This window comes from Condylura cristata, unplaced genomic scaffold (genome assembly GCF_000260355.1).
Source record: "Condylura cristata isolate star-nosed mole 26May11 unplaced genomic scaffold, ConCri1.0 scaffold00007, whole genome shotgun sequence".
In the NCBI taxonomy this organism is placed as follows: Eukaryota; Metazoa; Chordata; class Mammalia; order Eulipotyphla; family Talpidae; genus Condylura; species Condylura cristata.
The window spans coordinates 33,420,801-33,448,767 of record NW_004567108.1 but is presented as its reverse complement, the minus strand read 5'-3'; the positions used below and the strand labels follow the sequence as shown (position 1 = coordinate 33,448,767).

The window sequence follows — 27,967 nt, the reverse complement described above, 5'->3', positions numbered from 1 at the left end:
GGATGCATAATAAAATGATTGTACTTAAAACACTGTTGAACTGTACACATAAAAATGGCCAAGGCAGTACAAATTTATGTTACATAATATACATAATTTAAGAAGTCAGGTGACTAATCTCAAATAAAAAAAAAATTACAAGCATTAAAATTTAATCCCAAGATATTTTACTAAAAACAAGAAACAAGTACTATGTGGCAGTACTAAAGAAATTAAAGAACTAGGAAAGTGAAGATGTAATCATATAGGTAAGAGTCCATGTTATATTCCTTACATCAGTTCCCAATCAAGGGAATCACAAGTTAATTTTAAACTTTAAAGCAAAAGGCATAGAACAGTCAAATCTTGAGAATATAAAACACCTTATTGGACTTAGCCAGCCTTCTTTAAAGACTTAGCCTAATTATCAGGTTTAAGACAGTGAGAATAAGAAAGGAGAAGCAAGTCACAGGCACTTAGAGAAAGTAGGCAAAATGCTGGGGTTATCATGATTGCTTTTTCATTTTCAAGAATCAGAACAGACTCTGAGGATGCTTAACATTTGAAGACAGTATCTTCAGAAGACACTATCCCAGAGGACTTTAATTATAAGCGTATCTTTAAAAAGAGAAAAAAAAAAACAAAGTGCTTTTCAATTTTATTAAAGTACAGAGTTAACAAGTTTTGAGTTTTCTACATAAGAAAAGACTAGTCAACTTTCAATGTTTTATAGAAAAATTAGCGTTAAAAAAACAAATATAAATCCATAGTTGTCTTTATGACTAAAGGGGGAAAATAACTATTTTAAAAGTTACCAAAAACTCTAAATATATCCAAGACCATTATAAATTCAAACAGTAGATTTACATTTTCAAATTCTTAGATAGCAAAACTTAACCATAAAATTTGGCTATAGCTAGTGATTTCAGAAAATTTTTAAAAATTAACAGTATGATTATAGAACTTTTGTAGTCTTTTTTTCCAAAGTAAAAAACCTTAAGTCTTTAATAAAGGACAATAAAACAACGCTCTTAAATTTCTTATAAATAGCTCTCAAGACATATATTACACCACAGCCGAGGCTTCTTTTACCTGAGAGACTCTCCCAGGAACCCACACCCCAAAAGGATTACCCTAAAAAAATTCTTCCATTATTTTACTCACACAAATATGATTAAACTCATGACGAAATGGATTTGGGCATTTGTATTCTGAATCTGTCCTTCCACAATTAAGTGTCTTCTGAAAAGGTTTTGTTGTAAAAATAAAATGAAACAAAAACCTCTTTGGTAAAAGTCCAATTATTACTCTCTTTCAAAATGAGCTTCTGCAGATGATTTACTGAGGAAAGAGAAAGATCTTTAGAATGTCCACTGTTAGTTCTAAAGACCTGTGTAAACAGCTCTCCAGCCCTGTGGCGGGAGGTCCCACCTCTGCCAGATGCAACGCTAGATTAAAATGTCTGGGCTTTACAAAGTGACTAAAAATGGCAGGAAACAGGGCAGGGTGGCCTTAAGATCAAAGTCCTAGGGAGTTAGTTTGATTAGCAAATTAAGGAAGTCATCCCACAGAGAATTCCAGAACTCTGTAAACCAAGTGGCTATGCACTGTTCCTGATGAAGGACACTCCAGTGTTCTTCCAGATGTGCAGGGTCTCAGCCTCAGGTCACACCCTTAGATGTAGGGTAAGTCATCTGGCATTTCCAAGAGCCCAGCACACATCAAAAAGAGGATGCCATCTTGAAAGGCAGTAAAGGGAGAAAAAAGACTCAAGCAGGCCCTGGAATTATTCCCCCTGATAAAACATGAAGCACCAATGGCAGTAAACTTCTGGCCAAAATTAAGTAAGTACATACTCTTAAAAAGGTAGAGGGAGACAGTCTGGGAAAAATTAGCACTGCATGGACTCATTCACAATGAAGCATCCTCTGAGGAACTGGAAATAAGAATGTGAGGTGGAAAACCCCAGTGAACCATTCCTAATGGGCACCAGGATCCCAAAGCTCCAGCAACCTCACCCTCTGAACAGCTTATGTGTACCCCGACTGTTAACTCTACAAAAGAGCTCCAAATATAGGCGGTAAACAATTCCTTTAAGCCATCCCCTAGAAACTGTGAGGACAAAACCAAAGCAAACTAACCAATATACATAGGAAGGACAAAGTAGTGTTTTCGAAGACTTCTGACAGAAGTCTGTGGTCTTCCATCAGGTCCTCTACCTGACATGTCCAGGTAGAGGACAAGACTCCTGGAAGGACATGGCCCTCACTGAGAGTGCTGTCAGTTATGGAAATGAAAAGAAAGAGGTTTCTGCACTGGATGAACAAACAGCAGAGGGAATAGACATACCGTTGTTTTTTTGTTTTTTTTTTTTTAAATCATCAGTTTTCATTGCTAAAGGATTCTGACTAGCAGGTTTGAGCAATGCACCTTTGGGATGCACTTGTTAAATCATGTACAAAAAGGGGTAGGAGGCAAAAATCTATTATTTAAAAAAGGTTATCAGTGAATCTATCAAACCCCATTGAAACAGTAATGCAAGACAAATGGCACAATTGTTCCAGTTTCTGAAAACATAATAGCACAAAAAATGTAGTTCTTTGAACACATGAATATTGACTTATCACCTGAGTATTATTTATTATAATTAATAATCATTAAAGTCAACTTCTTATTGATAGACCCTCAGTTCTCAATAGCATACCCACATTACTCGCCTTCATTTTAGATAAACTTGACTAAAGCTCAGTTAAGAAGAAAAATCAGAGTGACTACTACTCTTCCTCTTGTATCAGGAATCCAACCTCCAGAAAGAAACTTAAGGCTGCAAACTAAGTCTTAGGTAGCTCTCAATCATGGACTGTGTAGAGGCCACTCCACGCCTGTCACCAGAAATGACCTATCCTTTGTGTATTCCTAAGCTTCTTTCTGCAGGAGTAGGGGCAAAAGAGGTCAACAAGGGAACACAGGGTCTTGTCAACTTGACCTTAACCTGCTGTCGAGGCCAGTTCTTAAATCACGCAGGTGGCTGATAGGCTGAGCTAGATGCCAACAGGCAGAAAACGTAATAAAATTAATTACGGACCCCACCATGGCTCTTGATCTGCCTCTGCTCATGATCTTCCGGAAGCCAACCTTGGCTTGCCCGGAGTCCCCCTCACTGCACCAACCTCTAGGCAGGGAGGTACTACCCACATAACCACATTCCCACATCCTGCCCTGATTCACAGAACTCTTGTTCACACTAGATCAATCAGGGACTGTTCTTGGTGGCTATAAATTTGTGATTAGATGAACTTTAAGCTGCAGAACTAGAGTTTCTGGCCTTAGAAAGGAATGTGATAATGTTTACAGAACAAGGTTCTCAGACATACAAATAACAAGCAACTTTTAAAAATGAATCACAAACACTGCAGACAAGGTGATGCCGAAGGAACTCATTCACTCCATTTGTTTTCCCAGGGGAGCAAAGCAGTAGAAATGAAGAATAACTAGGAGTGCCAGCATTTTGGCACACAGGAGCCCAGCGTTGGTGGGACCCAATTCTACCCAACTCAGACAGCAGGACACAAGAAGTGCAGGTCAAGTCTTCTTCTTACACCCTCTCTCCTGAGGAGGTTAAGCAGATTCCTTCCATCTTGCATGCAACATTAGCACATGTCTCCAGTGGAGTCTCCAATAAACTATCCACTGAGTAAACTTCCCTGATGGAAAATGTTGACATTGACACGGACCTCTGGGGCAACTGCCCAAGGAGCATTACTTTACCATGTATTTTGGAAATTTCTGTGAATGTTATGGCTTAATTCAGTACCTTCACCATATACCTACTCTTCTTGATGCTTCTGGTCACTTCCACAACTTGTATAGCAGGCCTTGCTTGGTTGGCGCTATCTCAATGCTATGTGGGAGCTTCACTTCAAATTTACTCCCCCCCAAAAAAACCCATAATAGGCATTTTCAGTGCAGTCACATTACAGATCTGGAAAACAAAAGCCCTTTTGTTTACAGAGCTTCACAACGGTGGAAGAGAAACTGAGGGTTAGCCTTGACAGTGGGACAGGGGAACAGACAGGATGCAGTCAAATCTTAATAGTACAAACAAGTTAAGAACAATAGACCTCCAGGTGTAGGAAAAGAAAACAATGTGGATATTGTTCCATAATCACGTGCATAACAACACAAATAACAAGTCATAATTACGGCAGTTAACTCGGGGTCAGGTAGTGATCATATGTGAGTACCACACAGGTAGTGATGGCAAATTGTGCTTTTTCACATTATAACAAAGATGCAGAACCCAGAAAAGACGAGGGGACCTCTGGAAGAGCCCTGCTAAGTTTTATGTCTGTGATAAGAAGTTTTGACCCAAACTCTTGTTTTGGTAAGATCATACTAGCCTAACGATTATCCCAGTTCTTAGGGGTAAGACTCATACAACATATACTGTCTATCCCTCATAGTTGGTTACTTTGGTTGAAAATTTCAGTTCTTTTGGGACAAACTGGAAGTTCCTTTTCAAATTTCACAATTAAAAAGCTAACTAGATCTGTTTCACAAAACTTCTTCAGATCCACCCAAGCCAGCCAGGGGCTGCCAGCTTTTGGGAACGTGCCAGTCACTGCTCAGTCAGGCCTCTGGGCACTTGTTCCAAAGATGTCCCTTCTAGTCTGCAGGCCTGCTGTCTAAGAGGATGGCTCCCGTCCTCACACGGAGAACTGCCGAGAGGGACAGCAGAGGGGAGCCAGCAGAGTCCACAGGTACAGCAGCACGCACACCCAGCAGGAGGCCATCTTGACCCAGAAGATGGACCAGCTCCCACTGAAGAAGGTTTCGATGTTGGCACTTTCATAGCTGTGGAAACAAGAGGTCCAGCTGAATCAGAGCAGGAAGAGGCAGGTGGGGAGAGGTTCTCTTCCACAAGTGTCTCCCTGCTGTCACCCCTTCCAGCCTTTCTTTTTTTTTTTCCTTAGCAATTCAATTCAGATATAATCTACGCCTTTTTAAGGTACACACTTCAAGGCTTACGAAGCTTGACTAACACCGTAATTGACCTCAAAACCTCCTCATCACCTCCAAAAGAAAAATCCTATACTCTTTCATCGCCTTCTTCTACCCTCCAGCCACCTCTAGTCCCCACCTCCATCAGCATTTACTAATCTTTCTGTCTCTGGATTTGCTATCCTGGGCATCACATATAAATGGATCATGTGGCTTCGTATGACTTTTTCCACTTAGTATAATGTTTTTTGATGGTTTATCTATGTTACAGGATTTATTAGTATTTCATCTGTTTATATTGTGAGAAACATTCCATTGTTTAGCTATAAAACATTGTGTTTATGCATTCAGCAGCTGACGGACATTTGGGCTGTTTTACTTTTTGGTTATTACAGATGAGGCTGCTATGAGTATCAATGTACAAGTTTTGGGATGTGTGTTGGTGCTGCTTTTTTCTCCTGGGTATATAATGAGGAGTGGAATTACTGGATCACATCATATCTCTGTTTTACATTTTGAGCAACTATCCAACTTCTTCCCAAAGTGGCTGCACCATTTTATAGTCCTGCTAGAAATGGGAGAGGATTCCACTATCCTTAATCTTCAGTAACATTTATAACATTTCTATGATCTCTTCTTTTTTAATTCTAGTTACCTCTACCCTTTCTGAAGCTCCCTTATCAAGATATCCTAGGAATTCTCAAAAGCATAACTGAGAAGCTTTGAAGCTTCTTCCCACCTTTTTTTTTCAGGATATGCAGGAAGCAAAATGCTGAGGACGTATTTCCTCAGTGAAGCTTCTTAGGTCACTCTAAAACCACTGCCCTTCCATCCTCAACACAACTAGGTACTCTCCTCCCTCTTCCGGAGGTAGTGGCAGGAGAAGGTAGGTCCGTCATGTATTGTGAAGTTAAAAAATAAAACTCAAGGGGGAAAATGTGCAAAATCATACTGACATTAAAAAAAATCCAGAGGCTTAATACATAGAAAATGAATGCAAGGACAGATATCATATACTGTTAGCAGTGGTAGGGGGCGGGGAGGTAATGTTACTCTTTATATTTCTACATTAGAGCTTTTTAATGTTAACTTTTATGTTGAAAATATTTTTTTTTTAAAGGAGCAAAATACCAAGAAAAAAAGGAATATTTTTCCTTTCTTAAGAGCAGTTCATTACATAACAATTCTAAGATTCCCTTCATTAGCATAACTGTTCTCTTCAAATCTGCCTTAAGGCATTAACCTCCCATTTTGTTAAACTTGCAGTAGGGACCGCCAATTCCCAGATCTAAACACAAGACCACAGACTATGAAGAACTCAGAACTGTTTCTGTAAAGGTTGTGAAGAATGCAGGAGGTGGAGCTAGCCCAGGCCATCTAGAAGTGTAGATCTGTGTGGCAACACTTTAGAATAGTACACAGTTTTTCTAATGTCAAAGAAAACGGGACACTCACTTGAACCAGTTGGTGACAGTCATCATCACATAAAGAGAAGCCAACAAGAACACAAAGTGGAAATAGGAGTAGCTGTAAACGGTGCCTTTCTTCTCGTCATAGATAACCCATGGACCCTCCTTCACATTCTCCTGCTCTTCAGTGTCTGTGAACCATAAAACCAGCACAGCCTTGGTAAGAAAGCAACACACCCACTTTCCACAGTCACACTCACTGATTTCAAAGCCAGGGTTGCTGAGTGGAAAAAAAACTCAAAGCCATTTATACCCTCAGGCAGTTTTCACCTGTCATAAGTAAACACCTCCCTTCTCACCCCAGAACATTCTTTAACAAGATTAATTACCTATCATCACCTTTATTTTAACAGTGTCCTTAAAGAAAATAATAACTTATAAGCTCAGAAGAGAGTGAATAGGACCCAAAAGCTCTCAAGTCACTGTTAACCCAAGCTGAGAAAAGTTGAAGGAAAGAAATGGCCCAAAGATGAGGGGTCAGGATCTCTTGGTATTATCCAAAGAAATTTTCATTCCTTTAAAACAAGTCCCTTCTGTTTTCCTCAATTTCACTGTGTAATTTAACTTAAATAGGAGCCAAAATACTTATTTTCACTTGCCAGAACAGCAACACAAAGCCCAGCAACCTTTCAAGAAGAATATGAAAAGCATATAAACAGATAGCCAGCTCTGGAATAAAAATTTCCCCATATGATTCAAGCTATTGTGTCTGAGTCCCAAATGTATGCAGATCAGTGCGCTCCAGGTCTGCAGGACCCCAGAAACACACAGAATATAAGTTGTCCACTTACCTTCTCCATCAGGGCCGAAGCAAAAACAACACCGAGCTTTCTGGGGAAGCAAAACCAAAAAGTCAGGGGTTTCTTTCTGCCTTCCTCTCTCCCTAGCAGTAAAGCTCTAGAGGGCACCTGTATGCCAACCTTCCCTGCTGGAAAGGTATCCCAGGCCCCGAACTGCACACTTCATCCTTTTAGGCGGTTTGCCTCAGCATCATTTCATCCCAGAAGCCCTGCGTACAGGTGACTGGAAATAAAGTGGACACGGTGGGGAGCCACCTAAAGCCCCCTCAAAGGCACGTGTGTGCACAGTGCTCATGGCTGCTGTGAGCAGGGTCTCTAGACAGCACCTCCTTGGCATGACCCCAGTGGCAGAGAGCCTACCTGCCCTAGAGCAAGCCCTTCCTGGCAGGCCCAGCCACTGACACAGGGGGACAGCTCTGAGGGGCATACTGATCTGAAGCAGCATGGGGTTAGCAGGGGCTTTGTCCAGCTTGTATGAGCCTTGACTTGACTCTGCCCAGCTCTCCCCCCATCCCTGTCCTTCCTTCCGTATGTATCTCTCTCTACACATCAGACTCTGCCTCAGCATGTGCTTCTGGAGAATGTGACTGAAATACAAAGTGAATAAGACAAACTTCTCGCCCTGTTCTAATCTCTACTTCATTCAACTGTTTCCAACCTCTGCAGCTGGGATTAATATCCTGTTTACAGTTGAGGAAACTGAGGTCAAACAGGTTAAATAACTGACCCAAATTTACACAACAGCTTAGAGCTGGTACATAAGGGAGGAGTGAAACTCCAAGGTCCATGGTTCACACAATTCTAAGCGGGGCCTCCCTCTTGGTACAAGAGGTTAAGTCTCAGCACTATAAACTATGAGCAGCCACTGTGGCATGAGTTTAGTCTCTGGCCAGGGAGGTGACCCACATGGTGCAGCAGCCTTCTTCCTGTCTCCCCGCTGCTCCCCTCAGCAGTGCATTTCAGTTGATCCTCCTGTTCTGCTCCCCACTTTGTTTCTTGTGAAGCCTCTGACCATCTACATTTCTGGCCTATACCCCAGCTCTTATATGCACAATAAGTAAATGCTAAAAAAAAAAAAAAAGACTCTAAGAGATGGTGGTGGAGTTGACAGACTCAGAAACAAGAAAGCTAAGGGATACGGACAGGTGGTTCCCTGGGAAGAAACTTTGGTGCCTTTCAAGTTGTGTTTCTTATTTACTCAAAACAATACAGTTAATTTTAAAAACTCACCTTCTGAAAAATGAATCCAGAAGGCCTCTGGTAAACAGGGTAAGAAACATAACATGTACCAAGACAATCTGGGAAATGTAGGGCCCTGTTCCCCCTGAGCCCACATGGCAAGGAAACTGGTAAGTTAGGAATAAGCCCTGATAGAAGCTTGGATTGAGTGACAAGCTAAGATTCAGTACTCCGTTCAGTGGTCCCAAGACATGGCAGACTAAGGAGTCTTCTTTCTTTTAAGCTTCAGTTACTGTAAGAAACAAGCCTCTCTTTCAAGGTGTATCCTGTGAAATGTGATGCAAGGAGGGCAGACTGACTTCCACTCCACATGCTCCCCAGTTCAGAAGGAAACACTGGGGCCATGGAATGAGGAAGAAAAACATCCTCCCCTCAGTCTAACTTAGAAACTTGCTGTTCTTTGAGCTTTCACTGGGTACACAATAGGGATATTGAAGCCATAATCATCCAACCTCAGCAGGTGGTCCCCAGTCCTGGTGAGAACAAAGACCTGCCTTTTAGAGTCCATTCTCTGCTGTATAGTAGGCAGTATCCTATTCAAACTTAGCACAGTTTTCTCTTTTTTAAGTGACAGAAAGACCTGGTGAGTGGTGCTGGCAGATTGACAAGCCTTCATAATTATTCATCTGCAGGTCAAGTGCAGGAAAGACCATCCCCAGAGACGCAGCTGCACAGCGAAGTGCCCGTATCTGGACAGACACCAGGGCTCTTCCATCCAGGGAGAGCCCATAGAAAGCAGCCAGAGGCCTAATGCCAGCAGGGTGAGCAGCAAGGCCTGCACACAGCGGCTGGGCTCTTGGGCAGCAATGGCTGGGAACAGACTGGAGCCAGAATGCAGTTTAACTGCCAGCAAACTGAAACCTGCAGGATTTAAATGACTTAACTTTTACAGAGAATCCCTCTGTCAAATGGTGCTCAGACTCTCACTGGGGTTTTATTAGGATTAAATGAAATCACATGGTGGGCTTAGAACAGTGGCTGGCACCTGGCAAGCACTGTAAGGTTGAGCCACCACTGGAACTGCCTTGATGAGGCCTTCTTGGACCTTGGTGGACATTCCATGAAGGACCCCAAAAGGAAATAAGAAAGTAACACACATTCTGCAAGGCGTACAGGCATCTGCTGACCACAGTGATTTGGGGGCACCTACAGTTCACCATTCCTTTCCCAATGAACCATCTACCTCATGGAACTGATACAGTAGTTAGGGTCAAGTATAGACTGAGAGAGGCTTGTCTCACTCTTCCTTGTCTATCTCTTCTTCAGAACAGCTATTATATAACCTCATGGTCATGCTATGCATGGAGACCACAGACAGGTATGGAAGATGAAGGAATGGACTAGAAGTTTAAGAAGGAACCACATGTGCTCTAATATAACAGGAAAAGAGTGGGGGTGGGGGGTGAGGGCCCCCCATGACAAAGCCACCCAGGCCTCTGGTAGGAGGTGGGCAGCAGGACGCCATCTGGGGGCCAATTTTGTTCAAGAAAGTCAAGAAATCAACTGATTACTTTTAAATCCACAGTACATGGACATTTCTTTTTTGTAACAAAAAAAAAAAAAAAAAAAAGGCCTTATTCTTCTGTCCCAGGGAGAAAAGTAGGATCCTGGAATATGGACTAGTAAAAATGCAAATAAACATAAATATTCTTTCTGAGAAAAGGGCCTTCTGAGCTGAGGCAGAACACAAAGAGGACACGAACTTACCTCCTGTTCAGTAGCTGCATAGCGGCCCTGCAGAGCATCAGAACTTGATCTCGTCGTTGATGTGAGACTAAAAAACAAATAAAAGGACCCGCGGGGATTACAATTGAGATGGAAAAAAAAAAAAAACAAACAAAAGGTCAGCAGTGCACATTAATGTGTTATGTCACATCCCAGGAAGGGGACAGTTCCATGGACAACGCTGCAGCCAGAGGCTCTGACATTTGTTCTGACATTGTACGGTAAACTAGTTTATACCCACCTAAATTCCAAAACTGGCCAGCCAGTTATTCTCCAGTTGATGCCTACGTTGAGTGATGATGTAGATCATTTATGTGGGAAGAAAAGACTGAAGGTAAGGAAGTAAGATGCCTACTGGCCCACTGTCTTGTTTTCCACTTCTCCCTCAAATGCCATAATTTTCTGATTGAGCTTTATTGCTGACTAGTCTGACGTACAAGGTAACAAAAGCAATGAAGAATCCAGACCCCCAATAAAAGGCAACAGTACAGATAGCAAAAGTCAATTATTTCTGCCTGCAGCAGGGCAAGGGTTTCTGTTTGGAAATTCAACCTAGAATAGATGTCACTGTAACCTGCCACTTTCTCCATACCTAAGAAAATAACAGGCTACAAAATTTGGTTTAGGGAAGAAAAAAGCGTAGTTATCTTTCCTGAGGAAGAAGAAAAAGGGCACAATTTATTTATTTATTTTAAAAGATTTATTTATGCATACAAGAGTGGGGTGCAGGCCAGAGGTGCGGGAGGTGACAGGATCACCAGAGACAAAGTGGGGAGCAGAACAGGCAGACTGACTGTTCTATACACTGCTGAGGGGAGCAGTGGGGGAGACAGGAGAGGCCTACTGCGCCATGTGCGTCACCTCCCTGGGCAGGGATGAACTCATGCTGCAGTGACTGCAATAGCTTCATAGTGCTGAAACTAACCCTTTGTGCCACCAGGGAGGCCCCAAAAGAATACATTTCAAATAAAGATCAACACACATAATACTTAGGGTTCTAGCTAATTGTCCATTTGCTTAGCAAACACTGACTGGCAGGCTGCCATGTGCTGGAAGTGGAAAACACCAATCCTACTTGCATGCCAACGTGGAGGTGGGCGGCGGCCTCCCTAGGGGAGAGGCAGAAATGAAGACTCACTTCAACCAGACAAACCACCTGGAGAACAGCCCCTCTGCTCACTCTCCTCCCCTTCCCCAAGCAAAGGAGAGATGGATGAGATGCAAACAAGTAAGACAAAACCTTCCTCACAGACACTCCAGTGAGAGCCAAGCACTGAGCCTGGTCAAGGCTGGCAGCAAACTCTTTCTGCTGGAGATCAGGAAGATGCTCAGCAGTCCACTCCACTCCCCAACTGGGAGCCTGTGGGCTGGCAGAAACACTTCCCAGAGACTGCATACCCAACTAACGCACCCCTTGTCTCTGTACTTGAGAGCGAGCTACATTTTGTGTACATTATAGAGTACAGTATAGAGTTTCCATGCTGGGAAATGCAGCTTTTAATTTTGGCCAAAGAGCCATATTTCATGTTATTGATTATTTAGGATAAAATTATTTCAGAAAAACAAAGACTTTGATTTTGGCTCCTTTTACCACTTCACTTCCACCATCAAAGAGCAGTAACCAGAAGTTTTGTTCTTCTTTCTAGAAATATAATCAGTTCATCATTTGTGAAGTATGATTTCTCAAGTAGATGCTACCATAAAATATTCAAATCATGGCCTTTAACCAAAACATACTCTTCTCAAAATTATTAAGAAAATAGTGTTTTTACTTGCCCTTTAAAGACTAGAAGATCTTATTTTCTGCATTCTAGTCATTACTAAGACTATCAGTTTATTCGGTGCAAGACAAGTTGTTATATGACAGTTCCTGATTATCAACAATCCCTCCCAGGGCCAAGTAGTGACCTTAAACAGGACTTCCGGCAGGCGGATAGAGACTGCGTGTTGGACTGAGGCTTCACCTCCCATGCATAATGCAGTGCAGTATGTTTACTCTCTCTGCTCCCCCCTCAAGCCAATGTGTCTGGCAATTGTGACAATCAAAAAAATGTCTTTCCTGCTCCCACTCAAGAAGCACAGTCATACCCAGAACCTCTTCCACACTGGCAGAATGATTTGGAAAGCAGACAGCCCTCTGTACTGGCTTTGGATGCTTCTGGAGCTGTGAGACTCTCCTAGGTTGCATAAAATCTCACTCTGTCCCTTTGCAAATATGCAAGGTAGTTCCCTAGAGATGGCACACTATCCCCGCCTTCACATGATAAAGTTCAGTGACACCCCCACTGTATCATGTAATTGGTGATTCCAAACTCCCTAAGGAAACCAGACCTGAGCACTGGGAGGAGACCACAACATGTCCACAGATACAAAGTCAGGCAGATTTCAGCTGGTAGGTTAGGGAGTGGCAGGATTCCCAAAATAAAGATACAAACTACACCTCCTCCCTCCCCCGATTTTTTCTCAAATAAAAACTGACCCAAAACACACTGCAAGAGTAGATACTTTGCCCTGATTTGCCAGTAATCCTCATTTTAAGCCAATCTTCTTTTCCATGCCATTTTGCCAACCTTGTACTAATTCCAACAAGGTCTGACATATTGCTGTGAATGGCCAACACTGTTCAAGTTGGGACATTTAATAAAGATTTAATTTCCCCAATTTTGTATTCAACTTCTTAAGCAGCTTAAACATCAACAATTATTTTCTCTCTTAAATGCTTCCTAATAATACAGTTAGATAAGTCACCAAACTTATCCCTTCTTTTTTTTTTTTATTACAAAAGTTTATTGTTACATCATCTTGTACATTTTTTTTTCCATCCCGATTGTAATCCCCACAGGTTTCCCATCACCAAATCACCCTTGTGCCATCACCATAATCCCGTGCATTTCTCTATCCCTTCTTTTTTTTTTTTAAATAACATCCATCCATCCATCATCCATCCATCATCCTTCCAGGACTTGAAGTGTAGACCATAAGTGCAGGGGGTGAGACAATTCACCAGAGACAGTGGGGAACAGAACAGGCCAACAGTCTGAAGGACACTGTTGAGGGGAGCAGCAGGTGAGACAGGAGATGTCTGCTGTGTCTTACGCATGTTAGCTCCCTCGCTGGAGACTGCCACAGAAGTGACAGTGGATAGTAATGAGACAACCATTACACCACCAGGGAGCTGCCTAGCTTATCTTTCTGCCTCAGTGAAGAGCAGGCCTTACTCCAAGCCATGCCAGGGAGGAGTAAAACAACTATGAACCTTCCTCTCCAAACAATCAGCAAAGGAGACTCAAGCCTCCTGAAATTGGGGTCAAGGAAAGCAAAAGCAATAGGCTCCATGCCTCAGTTTCCTTTTACATACAATGTGGGACTTGAACTTGCTCAACTCCAGAATCCTGTCCAGTCTGACAATTTGCACTTGAAGTCAATAGAATAACCATGTCAACAAAATCCAGAGATCCCAGGAAGAAATGAAGGAAAAGTTGCAGGGGCGAGGTGGTAATCACAGCAAGAATCCAGGCCTAGCAGAGGATGGGAGAGAAGAATATGCCGGCATTGAGCTCTTGTGTGGGGCCTGAGTTGTGTGTGACACTTCATACAACAGGGTGTAGGAGGTGCTTCTGGAAAAGCTTTCATGGGAAAGCTAGAAGAAAGGTGGAAGAGTGGGTTTTGTTGGGTCCTTCTTCCTAGCCGAGACAGCAAAGAGTGAAACAACATTACAGTGAATGCTTGGGAGGAGACTCAGGGCAGAGAACCAGAAACTGAGGATGGCTCATCATGACAGCCCCCAAAGTGTGTGAGCTTTCTATGACCTTACCAAAAAAGTCACCTATGGGCAATCTTGGATTTTTATTGAACATGGATAACTTCAAAAAAAAAAAAAGAAAGAAAGAAAATGGGCAACTTTTCTTAACATATACACCTAGTCTTTCAGCATCTTAAAATTTCTGTTGGGAATTCTAGACAGTCCTGCAGCTGCATTCAATTTAGAGCTCTACCCAGCCTCTTTCTGTGTTATCTTACAACATTTCATTCTTCAGTGTGTGGGAGGAAAATGTAACGTCTCAGTAGTCAAAATGGGAAAATTTTTAATTGGGTCATCTCCAACTCCTAGCAATGCTCCTCTTTCACCTGGCTCTGCTTGGTCTGAACGTACCTCCCTTAAGCTCCAAGATTGTCCACTTATTAAGTTCTCAGAGCCAACTCCCCCTGCCTTGGTAATCACAGCAAACCCTCTTCACCCAGACCTTGCTATTCCACTCCCTCCTGGGAGGGATCCACTGCCTGTCCCCGGGGAGCACGCACATGTTTGGGTTACACAAACACCCCCAGAGTCCACTGGTTCCTCTATCTCCACGAGGGAGGCTGCTGTTTCAGCAACATCTCCCTTCCACTGGGCACTGTGTTTCCACACAGTTCAACTACCAATGCTCAGTAATTTTTGTTACTGGTTTAGTCAGATTTTAAGTAGCGGCTGTCAGCTTGAAAATGGTTATCTTTGGGGAATATCAGAGCAGACCACACCAACCTCCATGATGATGCCTCTAAATGCAGGAGGAGGTGATGTTTTCTTTATCATCTCTCACTCAAGGACAACAGTGGAATTCTCTTGCACACTAAGTAGAATTTTGGCCACTTTTCCCATTGGGTTTATAGAAACCCAAATCCACTTTTTTATATGTGGGGTAAACTATTTTTATCTCATGTGTGATTAGGTATCCAGCAATCCACAAAGATGTGATTTTATTCTTCAGAGATATTCTGACAACAGAAAAGAAATGAAGCTCATGCCCCCCCCCCCTCCAAAATATTTAGGAAAAAAACAGAACAAAGAAAATAATGTCATCAGCCCTAATACCACCACTATAACAAATCTGGTTTCTCTCCTTCTGGAACTGTATACATAACTGTTTTATTTTAAATATGGAATATTCCATATTCACAGTTTAGTAGTCTATTTTCCTCTATGATTTTTCAATGTTTTTTACATGTCATTGCAAAAAGAGCCTGAGAGAAAAATCCTGGAATTAGCTGTATTGCTGTCATTTCTCCCCCCCAATTCCAAAAATAAAATAAGAATCAGGAAGGAAACACTTACTCAAGAAAGAGCTGACAAGCAGGACTCCAAGTGTGGGTTTTTCTGAAAATACTCATTGACTTGGACCTGAATCCCAGTCCACTGCTTTGTAGATAGCAGGTATTCAATGAACAGCAATGGAATTAATACAAATGAAAGGTCAGAAAGTAGACACCTTGGTGCAAGAGATTCTGTCACTGTGTCCCAGACAGACTGGGAGTCCAGGGGAGTTGGGATACACAGCCATCAGCCTAACAGCCGCCTGAATGAGCAAGCGTTCTGTAACTTGGTGCATGACTCCAAATAGGTACTACACCAAAGTCCTTTCTCCCGCCTCTAGAGTGCCTGTTTCTGATGGTCCTAACCCAGCAATTGGAGGTGTTAGACACAGAAAGAAAAAATGCCAGCTTGTTCAGAAGACAGTTGATTTATGTAAGGCTACTACCATCAGGATTATTTACTTTGACAAAGGACTGTAACACCTCTATGACAAGCTGAAATAAAATGTGAAACACAAAAAGAAAACTTTGTGTTTTATTATCAATGAACTGTGTTGACTAAAAAACATTTCTACCCTTTATTTTTCTCCCTCTAGCAGTCCTAGAAACATCTTCAACGTGAACTAGCCCCACCATAAGTCTCTAAAATACTGCCTAACCTAATCGTGTCTCACCATCTTAACAGCATTGTGGGTTTTAGCATAAAAGAGGGACGCTTCCTGTCTTTCTTGGACCAAGCACAGAAAACTGTACGTGGTGCTTTGTACTCTTTCCACAACAGCAGGACAAGTGGTATTTCCCTTGGATTAGAAAGTTGCCTAAATATGCTGGCACATACTCTCTCTTCCTCACTTTGTGCTCCCTTGCCCTCCAAAAATGCTTTAGCAATTAACATTCAATCACCCTTTAAAGGGCTGGAACACTCCATATGGTTCTCTACCTCATATAAATACAAGTAAGGCAAATGCAGGCCAAACACCTCAATTTTATGCTGTCATATTACCTTTTTTCCTTGAGCTATTTTCCCTCTTCCTCGGATGGTATTTGTTTTGTTGCACAGCTGGGAAACTTAGATAAATTTTTCTGTAGGCTTCGCAGACTTCAAAAGATGACCTGCAAAGATGACCTCAAGTAACTCTTAAGACTTACCATGAATATAAGATGCACCCAAACAAGACAGCGGTTCCCAGTCCAGTAACTAAGTTTTTATCTCTGTACAGGTCCTGACCAAAGTCAGGCACACAGATGGTAATGTTCTTCCCACGTTCATCTAGAACTTCAAAAGAAAAGCAATTCAGAAAAGCTTGTTGTAACTCACAGAAATTCATTCCGGGAAAATTCCAGGAAATGATGAACACTTTGCATTGAAAAATTCGAACTCTACAGTCCGACTCAACTCTGACTAGATTGCTGCTTTCTCAAAGCACTCCTTCCCTACTTGGCTCCCTCTTGCAAAAAGAGCAAGATGCCAGCTTAGTGCTAAAGGGTTCTTCAGCTCTAAGACCTTAAGAGAGTTGCTCTTTTGCAGTACTATTCAAAACAACACTGAAAGGTAAGCTTAGATCTCTTTTCCCACCAACATGGCAGTTTCTGAGCAAAGCTATTATGTGGGCCGCTGGGTGCATGTTTACGTGCACCAGAGGCACTGAGGCTGCTCAACAAGCAAACACAGTGCGGGGGGGGGGGGGGGTCCTGGTCCCAGCCCCCAAGAGGGATGGCACATTACTGCTGGTGCAGGGGAATGTCACTCTCTCCCCCTTGCTTCCTTTCCCCCTCTTTTTCCTGGGAGAGCTCCCTTCGGGGGTCCATTTCTCAAGGAAGATATTCATCTTGCTTCTTTCTATTGATCAGGCCTGTAAATGTTTATTTAAAAAATCAGAGTGTTCTTATAAACAGAATAGCTGTTTTGAAGATAGGCTTTTCCTCATCAGTACTCTGGTAAGCATTAATTCTATTATATTTATTACTGCTGGTAAACAAAAGCCTTGTTTACCAGGGGATAGTGTCAATATTTATATCATTTTGTTCACTGAATTTGGTGGACATAACTGTTCAATATTGATTGACTCACGATGTAAGAAATATGATGGTATTCATGCACATGCTCTTGAATGTTTCAAATGGTAATCTATGAGCACTGCTGATACTGGAGAGAATAAAATAACCTACACAAAGGTAGAGGAAAAGATAGTTTGTAGTTGGGGGGACATGCTGAGGTACTATGGATTTTAAAACATTTTTGAGGTTGTGAAACAAGGACTTCTAAAATATTATCAGCAATGGTAATTTATTTTTTGTCCAACAGAGTCTTCGATTTTTAAACACTCAAGCTATATGTGATTGCGAACTTTGTCCAAAATAAATAACATACAATAACAGTCTAGCAACTATTTTATAAGCATGCACATTCTAAGTGTTTTCAAGTTAGGCTAAAATTATTACTGGTCCTGACACGTGAAACAGTAACCATAAATGTGGTTTAGGAAATCTTTATTCTTAGGCCAATGGGAAAAAAAATGTTTTTAACTGACCAAAATATGAAAGTTTCTATTTAAATAGCAGCTCCTGAAATTAAAAACAAGTTTTGTTTTTAGTTTTATGTGATACCTATCATTAGGAAGAGTAATAATGTCATCACAAATCCCATTAAATTAAAAAAGCAAAGATTAATACATAAAGTCATATTTTTAAGATTTTAAATGAATCTATATTTAAATAAATGTAAAGTCAAGACAACACTTCTTTTAAAAAGTGAAATCCCAGATAGACCACATACTTAGTAAGGTCTACAATTATGTAACTTTTACTATAAATTGTTATAGAGACAAGAATTGTACACAGAACATGTATAAGCTAAAACTTAAAAAGAATTACCTACCATGCATTTGCTTTCTAAACTAAAAAAAAAACCTATTTTCTAAAGAGACCATTAATTTGATTTATACAAGATCAAATTTACCCAAACATATATATATACTATGTTGTGTGTTAACATAAATATACATAGATATTATCACAAAAGTTATAGAGATAATGAAATATGAGTTTGGAAATCAAAATTAAAGGTTTGTTTTTTTATTGGCAAGGTTCAGTAATTTTAATAACACGTACAGCAAAAATAGAGCTTTCATAGGTCTCAAATAATGATTGTTTAACTATATTACAAAATCCTTCTATAACATCTGCTACATGCCAGGAACTATACCTACGTATACAAATACACACATACCCAATTGAATTCTTAGAAGTCACCCTATAAAACTAGACTCTTAATTTAGTAATCTTGTTAAAATTCTTTATTTTAAAGGGGATAAGTAAATTTTGCACAAGTTACTTAAGTGGCCAAACTAGGGTGTAAACCCAGGCAGTCCAATTCCAAAGCTCACAGCTTTGGAAATAAATGTCCTTTAAGAGAGAAGAGTAGATTAATAACTAGTTGAAAACCAAAACGAAATAAAGCAAACAACTGTACTTCTTGGAACCAAAGCAGGAAAAGCAGATTGGGCTCAAGAGCCCACTCTGTCTTTCCTACCCAGTGGGAAGATTCAAAGGAGGAATTTTCACTTTCATGCTCCGTGCTAATTCATTCAACTAAATTGAATGAAAGGGTCCCTCTGTTTTGATTTATGGCACCCTTGATGTTTAAACAACGGTGACATGTTCCTTCTTGCATAAATGGGCCAGCTTACCTACTTCCAGAGGCTTGCTGGAGAGAGCCGAGAAGGTGAGATAGGTGACATAGCAGCTTATGAGACCTGACTGTAGTAACCCAGAGTTCGGCTGTCCTGGAGAAGACAGGTGACAGATCTTAAGGTGGTGTTTTACATCTCAATGAAAAGAAAGTACATAAAATAATAATAATAATAATAATAGGTCTCGCACTCCCAAATAATATTCCTCCAATTTAGACTGCCCCCCACCAACAGCAAAGGAAAGAAGAGATACTGAGGAGAAGGGAGCCCTACAGTGCACCTAAACTGCTGTTTTAGAGATAGCCAGTTCTCTAGTAACGCCTGTATTTTGACAAGGAATGTAAACAGCTGCCTAGTTCTCCTGAGGTGCATTAACACGAGTTTTTAAACCACATGATCTCAGAAGAAAATTTACCATCGTTATTTGTGAGACCACACAGCTTAGAAGGATCAATGATAAGACTTCACAGACTGCAAGGCCATCAGACAGTCCAAAGAGGGAGAAAGTTCTTATCTGTCAGTGGACAAAAAACCGTTTGTGTGGGAGCTTGGATTATTCTGTGTCCTCGCCTTGACTTTTCTGTGCCCTTCACCCAGAGACGAGGAAACCTCGCAGGGCAAAAGTCCTGCTGTGAGAAACGTGCTGAAACAGCAACAGGGACTAGGCTTGCTCGGCTAAAACCCCGAGGCCTCCCTTGACTCTCCCCCAACGTCTTCTTGCTGCTTTGACTTCTTATCGTCCACTTGATTCTAAATAAACACGAAACTGCACTTGGAACAAGTATTTCAACAATGTACTTTCACCTTCCTTAAGGGAGTTTTCTCGGTGTAGCTCCGCTAGGCGTCTCACGGTCCAGCACACTTGGATAAGAGTAATTTTTTCTCATCCCTCACCATGTGTCATAAGGAGCCAAGCTTGGAAATACCAGTGCCAGTCCAAGCCCAAGAGGCAGGTTACGGGACTCGGCCTTCGCTGGGAAAAGGGCCTTAGGGCTCCAACACTCAAAAGTGTTTGCATTAGTGTGACCAGGGTGGGGTAAGAGCGGTAAATTTTAGGCCACCTGCTGACATGAATGGATTTGGATTTACCCAAGTATTTCCAGAATTATCATTATTAATTATAATAACTAATAGAGGTATAGAAATAGACCCTGCTTGCTAGCATGGGAATAAGAATTACCTGACTACTGAATGGCATTAACCAAGGATTTAAAAATATTGTAACTATTTCAAAAGATAGAATTTAACTCAAAGGATAAGTTAATCAGAATACTAACAATGCTTTGGGAAATTCTTAACTAACCAATTAAAGAGAATGGAAGAACAGAATTCTCAGTTTCAATAGTGGACTTGATATTTTAAGTACAGAAAAGCTTTTAAATTATTCAATAATAGTGACTTTTAGAAGAACTAAAAGGCTATAAAATTACAGCCATATTTTGTGTTTCCTGTGTGGAAACTTGAACATCATGTGCATTGCCACCACCTATAAATTAAGGTAACACAAATTCTTTTAGACCAGGGACATTTCTTTCCATAATCAAAGCTAGTACAATGACTTAAGATGTTAGAAGTCATTTATAAAGGACAATTCAAATCTATAATCCAAAGCACTTTCAAGTTCCATTGTCTTTTCCTCTTGCCTTTGAAATAAGCATAAGCAAGGTTGTGCTCACAGGTTTCTGCTGGCTTCACTGTAGAAGGACTTAGGTCTGAGGAAGGTTAGCCAGATAAGAAGGAATCAGATTTTCTTCCCTCTTCCTCCCTAGACCACACAGTCCCTGATTTCTGGCCCATAGGCACTAAATGAAAGATGAACCAGAAACAAGTATAGGGTGTAGGGGGGACAAAAACAGGGCATTTTCCATTATCTAATCAGTGCAATGTTTTTCTTCTTATTATTGACTTTGTTACATTCAAATCTTTCTCTTTTTCTTTACATACATACAGAAGAACTAGGGTGTAGGTCAGAGTTATGTGTGTGTGGGGGGGGGGGGTTCAGAGGATTTACCAGTGACAGAGTAGGAGCAGAATAGGCAGATCTACTGAACTACAGCAGTGGGAGACACAGGAGAGGTCTGCTGCACTTGTGTGGCTTAGCTCCCTGGCTGGGGATTGAACTCAGGCTGTAGTAACGATAGCACTGAGACTTAGTCCCCAGGCCACCAGGGAGGCCCACATTCAGATTCTTTCTTGACAGGGCACATGTAGCATATCCAGCACAGGTGTGTGACAGAAGAGGAGACTGGAGTCCCACCTTTTTGTTATTGCTGACTCATTCATGTTACATTAAGGAATGATCATAATTTAAAAAGAAAAAACATACAGGGTTTGCTCAAAGACACCTGTGAGGAAGAATGGAAAAAACCTGTTACTTACGGTTTTGGACACAGGGTGAAATGGCTACCATTGAGATAAGCAGACACAGCCCTCCGTTTACCCCCAGGAGGATTTTGTTTTCCGCACAGCCATCTCTCTGTGTATAAAACACTGCCATCAAAATCAAGCCTCCGGTGGCAATGGAGTACATGACGAGGGTCACCAGGGCGAGAGAGGCATACCACAGCCTGTTGGTTTTAGTCCCTGCAGTCCTGTTTCTCCAGGAAGTGGGTAAGAGGGAGGCAAGAGAAAACAAGTCAGTGACGTCTGACAACATGTAGAACTCCTCAGGCATTCGCAAATGCTATCCAGACCTAGAAGACCTATTGCCTTACGAAGATTGTAGCTTTTCCAAAAACTAAAGGTTGGGGTAAATTTGCAAAAATTTCTTGGTTTAAGTTGAGATTTTTTTTTTTTTAGACAATAAACTCCATCTTTGATTCAAGTGTGTTCGACAACCTATGTGATATCTAGACTATAGATTCTAGCTTCTTGGTAGGTCTGCTAGACTTCCCATATACAAAGGTCAATACCGTAAGGTCAGTGAGTCATAGCAAAACCTTACAAGAGTTTTCAAATCAACCAAGAGTGGAAAGCTTTATCGCTCTAGGGAAGCTATGCATCACAAGGTATGACCAGGAGCACCCAGGCGGTGAGGCTGATGTAAGACAAGGGACCCCAGAAACCAATCAGTGGAATGCATGCCTTACTGGTAAGTTTAGAATCACAGCCAGGGGTTTGGTTTGATTACAACACTTGGTCATCAAACAGATAAAAATTATCTGGTCAAGGCGAGAAAATAATAATGAACAACTATATACCAGAGACATTTTATGGGGGTGGAATGGGATCAAAAATGGTTGGGGGAGGGAAATACACTGGACTGTGATGATGGCACATGGGTGATTTGGTGATGGGAAGCCCATGGGGATTGCAACTGAGATGGAAAAGGCACAAAATGATGGAAAAATAAACTATTATGTTATTTAAAAAAATTCTGGTCAGCAGACACGTGTCCCCCCAACAAAACCCTAGATGACAGCATATTCTTTAGCTTCTCCTTGTTTTCCTACCCCTCGTAACTGATGCTGTAGCATTATTCTATAAATCAAAAGGCTAGGATTCGCTTGTTCTGCAGCATCCTGCACTATGCAGCTGCTCCCTGACTCCTATTTATCAGTGTGGTGTTGCCAACGCAACACTTCTCCATTCTGTATTTGAATTAACTTTGGGCAGGTTTTGGCAGGATTAATAAGTGGTTCTTTGCAAGAGTTCTCTTCCTGTTTTTCTGTAAACACAAGAGACTAGAAGTGGCAGTGTCTCTTACTCCTGCTGCTGTCCATCTTCTCATTAGTGAGAGATGCAAATGTCTTTCCTTCACCCAGAGACAGGCTTTTACGCCTGCTTTGAAGAGAAGGCTTGGTGCTAGTACTACTTCTTCAGAATAATGCCGAATGATGACTTAAGGGGGAATCTGATGTTAGAAAGAGTGGAGAGGGGCCTCCGTGGTGGCGTAGTGCTTGAGTTACAGCACTATCAAGATCTGCCAGCCACTGCAGCATGAGTTCAATCCCAACCTGGAAGCTGGCCCACATGATGTGGCAGACCTCTCCTGTCTCACCTACTGCTCCCCTCAGCAGTGTATTTCAGTTAATCCACCTGTTCTGCTCTCCACTCTGTCTCCGGAGAATCCTCTCACCTCCCTCCTTCTGTATCTCTTGCCTACACCCCAGTTCTTATATGCATAAATAAATAAAATAAATCTTTAAAAAAAATAAGAGTGGACAATAAAATTAGTAGGAAAAGAAAAATTCATGATGAGATTTACAAAAAAACTTAAGAGACTGATGTGCTTTCAGTTAATGAAAATATTGATAAAAGGAGGGAGAAATAGTAGCAGTTTAACCACCTACAGAAATTGTTCAGAACAAAGAAAAGAGTGTTTATAAATGTCAAGCGAAGAGGATAGAACAACAATGGGAGGGGACGGGTATAGATTGCATCACTGTCATCTGCCTAATGATTAAATTGTCCTTTGTACCCACATTTTCACAAACCTTCACAGAGAAAGCAACTTCTTAATGGCTCCACAGAACTGGAAAGTGTTCAAGCAACCCAGCTAAAATGTCTTAATGATGAAAAGTTACTGCAGCCAGAAACAAAGAAAATAGGAATGGCCAAAATGATAGTGACCATCATATTCCTGAAACTGAGCCAGGCACTCCACTCTGATGACCACAGAATTTTTCTGCTACAAAAAGCACACAAAGAAAACAGAGAAAATGAAATCCAAGAAAGGAGGGAAAATGAAACTCATGAAAATGAGACCCAAGGAAGGGTAGGGGAAAAGAGCCAAATAATAATCAATGACAGGAAGACAGAATGAATTATTATATAGAAACAAGCGAACACATGGACTGGTATGTGGGTGGGGTTTAACTGTTTTCTTCACTAGCCTTCTAGGTTATGTTATTAGTGTATGAAGAACTGCCTTATAGTTCATTTCCACTAATATCTCAAGTTATATTCTGAACTCTAACCTCTGCCCTACACTCCAGATTCATATTATTTAACTGTTCAACAGGGGAGGTCTAACTGGCATGTCAACCTAAGCAAAGTCCAGTGTTGCTAATACTGAACCTCCACATCTCAGACCTGTGCTTCTATTATCTTCCCAGCCTCAGAAATGGCCAACCTGTGTGTGTGTGTGTGTGTGTGCTGGGAGGATTACAGTTGCTCTTGATTGCTGTCTTTCTCTCCCTGATGCTCTCACATGGACACACCATCACTACCAGCAAATCCCAACTTCAGAATATTCCAGAATCTGACTGCTGCTATACCATTTAGCTCAACTACCTAGTCTCTAGTCTGAATCATCCTACTGGTCTCCTTTCTTGCATCTCTGGCTCTGTTGGATCGCGGACTTTAAAAATAGACATTTTGATTACGTTCCTGTGTCAAACCCTCTGGCACCCTTCCCACTCATGATCTGGCTCAGTGCCATCTCTGATTTCAGCTCCTGCACCTTTTCTCACGCCTGGGTCCAGCCATACTGGATGCCCTTTTGCTCCTTAAACAAGCCCAAAATACACTCAGTCCTTTCTCAAACTCAACTTACTTTTTTCCCCTCCCATCTTACAATACCTTTTCCTGCTCTGCTCCCTAACACTGCTTTCTGATTCTCCAAGCGCTTGTCACCACTGAACACATTAGTATTTGCTTGGCCATATGATGACCACCTGTCTTCTCTGCCCCTTCCCCAGGAGGCTGTAAGCACCACAGGGCGGGACATATATCAGTACAAGGATCCTTGATGGCTGAAAACCACCTTTAGCAGCAATGTTAGCAGACTGGCTGCTATTCCCGCTAAGCCAGATTCCTTTACTCTTCCTGATGACAACTTGTTTTTGCAAACACAACTTCTTTATCTTTATTTATACTCTTGGAGGCTGCCACATTGTCTGGCACACAGCTCATACTCTAAATATTTTCAATCAGTGCTGAAAGAGAAACACTTGTGAGGAATCAGAAAAGGACACACACTTGGGAGGAATCAGAAAAGAACACGGCAAGGGGTGAGAGCTCAGAGAGTAGGGAGTGACGGCCAGGCTGAGTACTGGCTGCATGAGCAACATTCAACATATGAACATTCAGAAAATGGGTTTCTGTTAGAAATACCTGAAAATATAATGTACTCCTTGTTATTTTCATTCTTACATAAAATTGACCTTTTAAATAAAATTTAAGCTGGAAAAAAAGAATCCCACATTGAACATCTAGTCCAACCATATTATTTTGCAGGTGTGAAAACCGAGGTCAAGGGGCCAAGTGATACGCCTCAAATGAAACAGCTACCTAGGGACAAGAGGTACTAAAAAATCTGCGATCTCTTGGCTTCCAGGCCCATGACCTTTCTCTTCTACTGCCTTTGGGATCTCCTCCTTCCCCACAGTAAAAAGAAATGAAAGAAAAAGCAGTGGTTGTTTTGTGAAGCGTGATGAGAATTTTATTTTCTGTAATTTGTAAGCAAACCTGTTAAAAACATACACTCCCCCCCCCAAAAAAAAACCCTTACAATACTAAATGAATTTACATGAAAATAACAATATGAGAGAGCTTCTTAGGTGAATCCTAATTTTGGACATACAAATCAATATTCTGTGGGAATATTATCTTCAAAGTCTGAATAACAGCAACGTCATTTGCTACAAAATTCTTAAGTCATTCTCACTGAATGGTTTCTGGAAAGTTTTACAGTACCCAAACTCTTCCGAAATGCCTGTTAAAACTTGGTATCAATAATGAGGCCCAGAAAATGATTTCAGAATCAATCAAACCAATTAAAATCAAGTGAAGAAGTACAAGTATTCTCAAGAGAACATATGATTTAATGGACAAATAAGGCACTGTTTCCAAGCTATTAATATTTCACCATGAAGTTCACTACTAGAAGTAGATTTCTGAAAACTAGCAAAAATTTCAGATGCTACCTTCATTTTCATCTAATAAAAAAGTCAGAGTTAAAGTATAGTGAGGACTATCATGACTCTACCTAGCGGTCCTTTGCTCAATGTGTTCAGCAAGAAATAAACTAGTTATTAATAGTTTGACATTTCTTACTTATTATGGAATGTAAACTCTATTTTCAAGATCCTAAGAAAAGCTCTGTATTTTTTCAATACAGGATGGCTTTCTAGAAGGTAGTACAAGAGATGTGCCCAAAGAAGGAGTCCTTCCACTCTCAGGCAGTTCAAATGGGATAAGCTTTTGTTTTGTTTTTTAAGAAATAAAGAACTACCTCTTATTCTTTATATATTCTTTACAGAAGGTGAACTTCCAGTCCCAAAATGCTTATTTGTTTTACTCTCCTAAGGATGGGAGCCTAAGATAAAGCTTACCCAAGTTCTCAGCCGCCACCACCCCAGAGTCAGGCTGGCAGGGGCCAGCACTGGTGTGATTAAGTCACAGCAATGGTTAACCTGGAGTCCAAAGGAGAGCACCAGTCAAAAAGTGAAAGGAAGGAAAGTAAAGAAAAGGGAAAGACAGTATTGTCTGGAGGGTGGAGTTAATGAAGAATCCAGAGGGCAGGAGAGAAGGAAACTTGCAGGAAAAGTCATTTGGTGTGAACTGCTAATAATGCCAACCCAGCTTAGATAAGCGCCTTCATTGGCATTGGGCCTTGGGCAGTCCCCCTGTGTTCATGGGCAAACATAAAGGGTCATACCAGTTCTTGTTCCATTTGTGTGCAAATTCCACGAGCAGGAGGAGCTGGATGGCTATGAAGAGGAAGCCACCAATGGCTCCCACATAGCGCCAGGCTGCAAAAGAAAAGACCATCCAAAAGGAAATGAGGAGATTGTCCCTATAGTTTAGCTCAAGAGAAAGAAATAACCACACCTCATTTTTATGACATGCTTATTGAGTCCATAACACATTTAACTCCCACAATAGCACATAAGTGAACACTATGCTAACACCCACTTTACAGATGAGAAGAAAAAGGAAGTCCTGCCATCTGCAAGGGATGTGCTTGGTATAGGCACAGACAGTCTGGTTCTGAAGCCCCCAACAATAAGCTCCATGTTGCAGATGCCAGATAGCCTAACACTGTAGTAATTCATAACATCAACAACCTACCATTCAAAGATAAAAATGTTACAGGGTGGTCCCCAGGGAAAGGGGGGTTGTCAGGTTACCTGCCCCACCCAGGGAAGGGTGAAGCTGAGAGGGCGGAGGAGACTTGGAGGAAATATATGAGGCAGAGACATATGAAGAAGCTGTGCTTGCTTCTTGGCCTTGGACTTGTATCAGGGACTTAAGGGACATGGAAAGCAACGCTTGAAAAAGAAGAGGATGAGACCCGCGCAGCATTTATCTTGACTTGGATTTGGCTCTTTTCCTTCCAGACTTGTCTGGCTGTTTCTGCCCCTTTCTGATGGGTCTCCACCAGAAGGTGCCTTAGATTTGTGGCAAGCTTTCGGGTGTAAGCAGTTCTGCTTTGGCCCCACCCTATTAGGCGGGGCATTTACCCACCGAGGCAAGAGGAACTTTGGGTGCTTAATTAAAAATTTTATTATTTTTCCTATGGTGATGGCACACTGATGATTTGGTGATGGGAAGCCCATGGGGTCTACAATTGAGATGGAAAAAGGCACAAAATGATGTAAAAATAAACTATTATTTAAAAAAAATTTTATTCTTTCTCTTGTTATTACACATTAATTATATTAAGTTTTTTTCTATTGAAGTTCTTAAGTACTAGAGCATGTTCTATCTTAATATGGCAGATGACAGGAATTATTTAGAGCAGTAAGGTTTGGGGGTTCTGGGGTGCCCTTCACCCTGCTCCCTAACAAAAACACTTATCACCAGGAAAATCAAGGACTAAAATTATATTGGGCAGAGACCCACCAGTGTCCAGTCCAAAGGACTGAAATGAGGTTCAGGCTGGGGGGAGTCTAGGACTCAGATTCCACTTCTGATAATGACACAGAGAAGCTCTGACTTTGGGTGAGTCATGTCACATCTCTGGGTTACAGTTCGTCTACAAAAAGGACCGAGCTAAACTACAGCAATGCTAGTTTAATTCCCACTCTAAGTGGGTTATTTT

General features: G+C 41.4%; 1 protein-coding gene across 1 annotated transcript in view; it reads right to left on the bottom strand.

The window, feature by feature from the left end:
- Nucleotides 1-206: 206 nt before the first annotated feature.
- SERINC5 (serine incorporator 5) overlaps nt 207-27,967 on the bottom strand; it is a 92,732-nt gene continuing 64,971 nt past the window's right edge. The window contains exons 5-12 of the mRNA XM_012721874.1: nt 26,582-26,675; nt 21,358-21,569; nt 18,976-19,071; nt 16,436-16,562; nt 10,196-10,262; nt 7,241-7,280; nt 6,436-6,580; nt 207-4,833 (exon numbers count right to left, since the gene is read on the bottom strand). Coding sequence (XP_012577328.1) covers nt 4,686-4,833; nt 6,436-6,580; nt 7,241-7,280; nt 10,196-10,262; nt 16,436-16,562; nt 18,976-19,071; nt 21,358-21,569; nt 26,582-26,675 — 929 coding nt within the window. The 3' untranslated portion in view covers nt 207-4,685. The remainder of the gene's footprint in view (nt 4,834-6,435; nt 6,581-7,240; nt 7,281-10,195; nt 10,263-16,435; nt 16,563-18,975; nt 19,072-21,357; nt 21,570-26,581; nt 26,676-27,967) is intronic.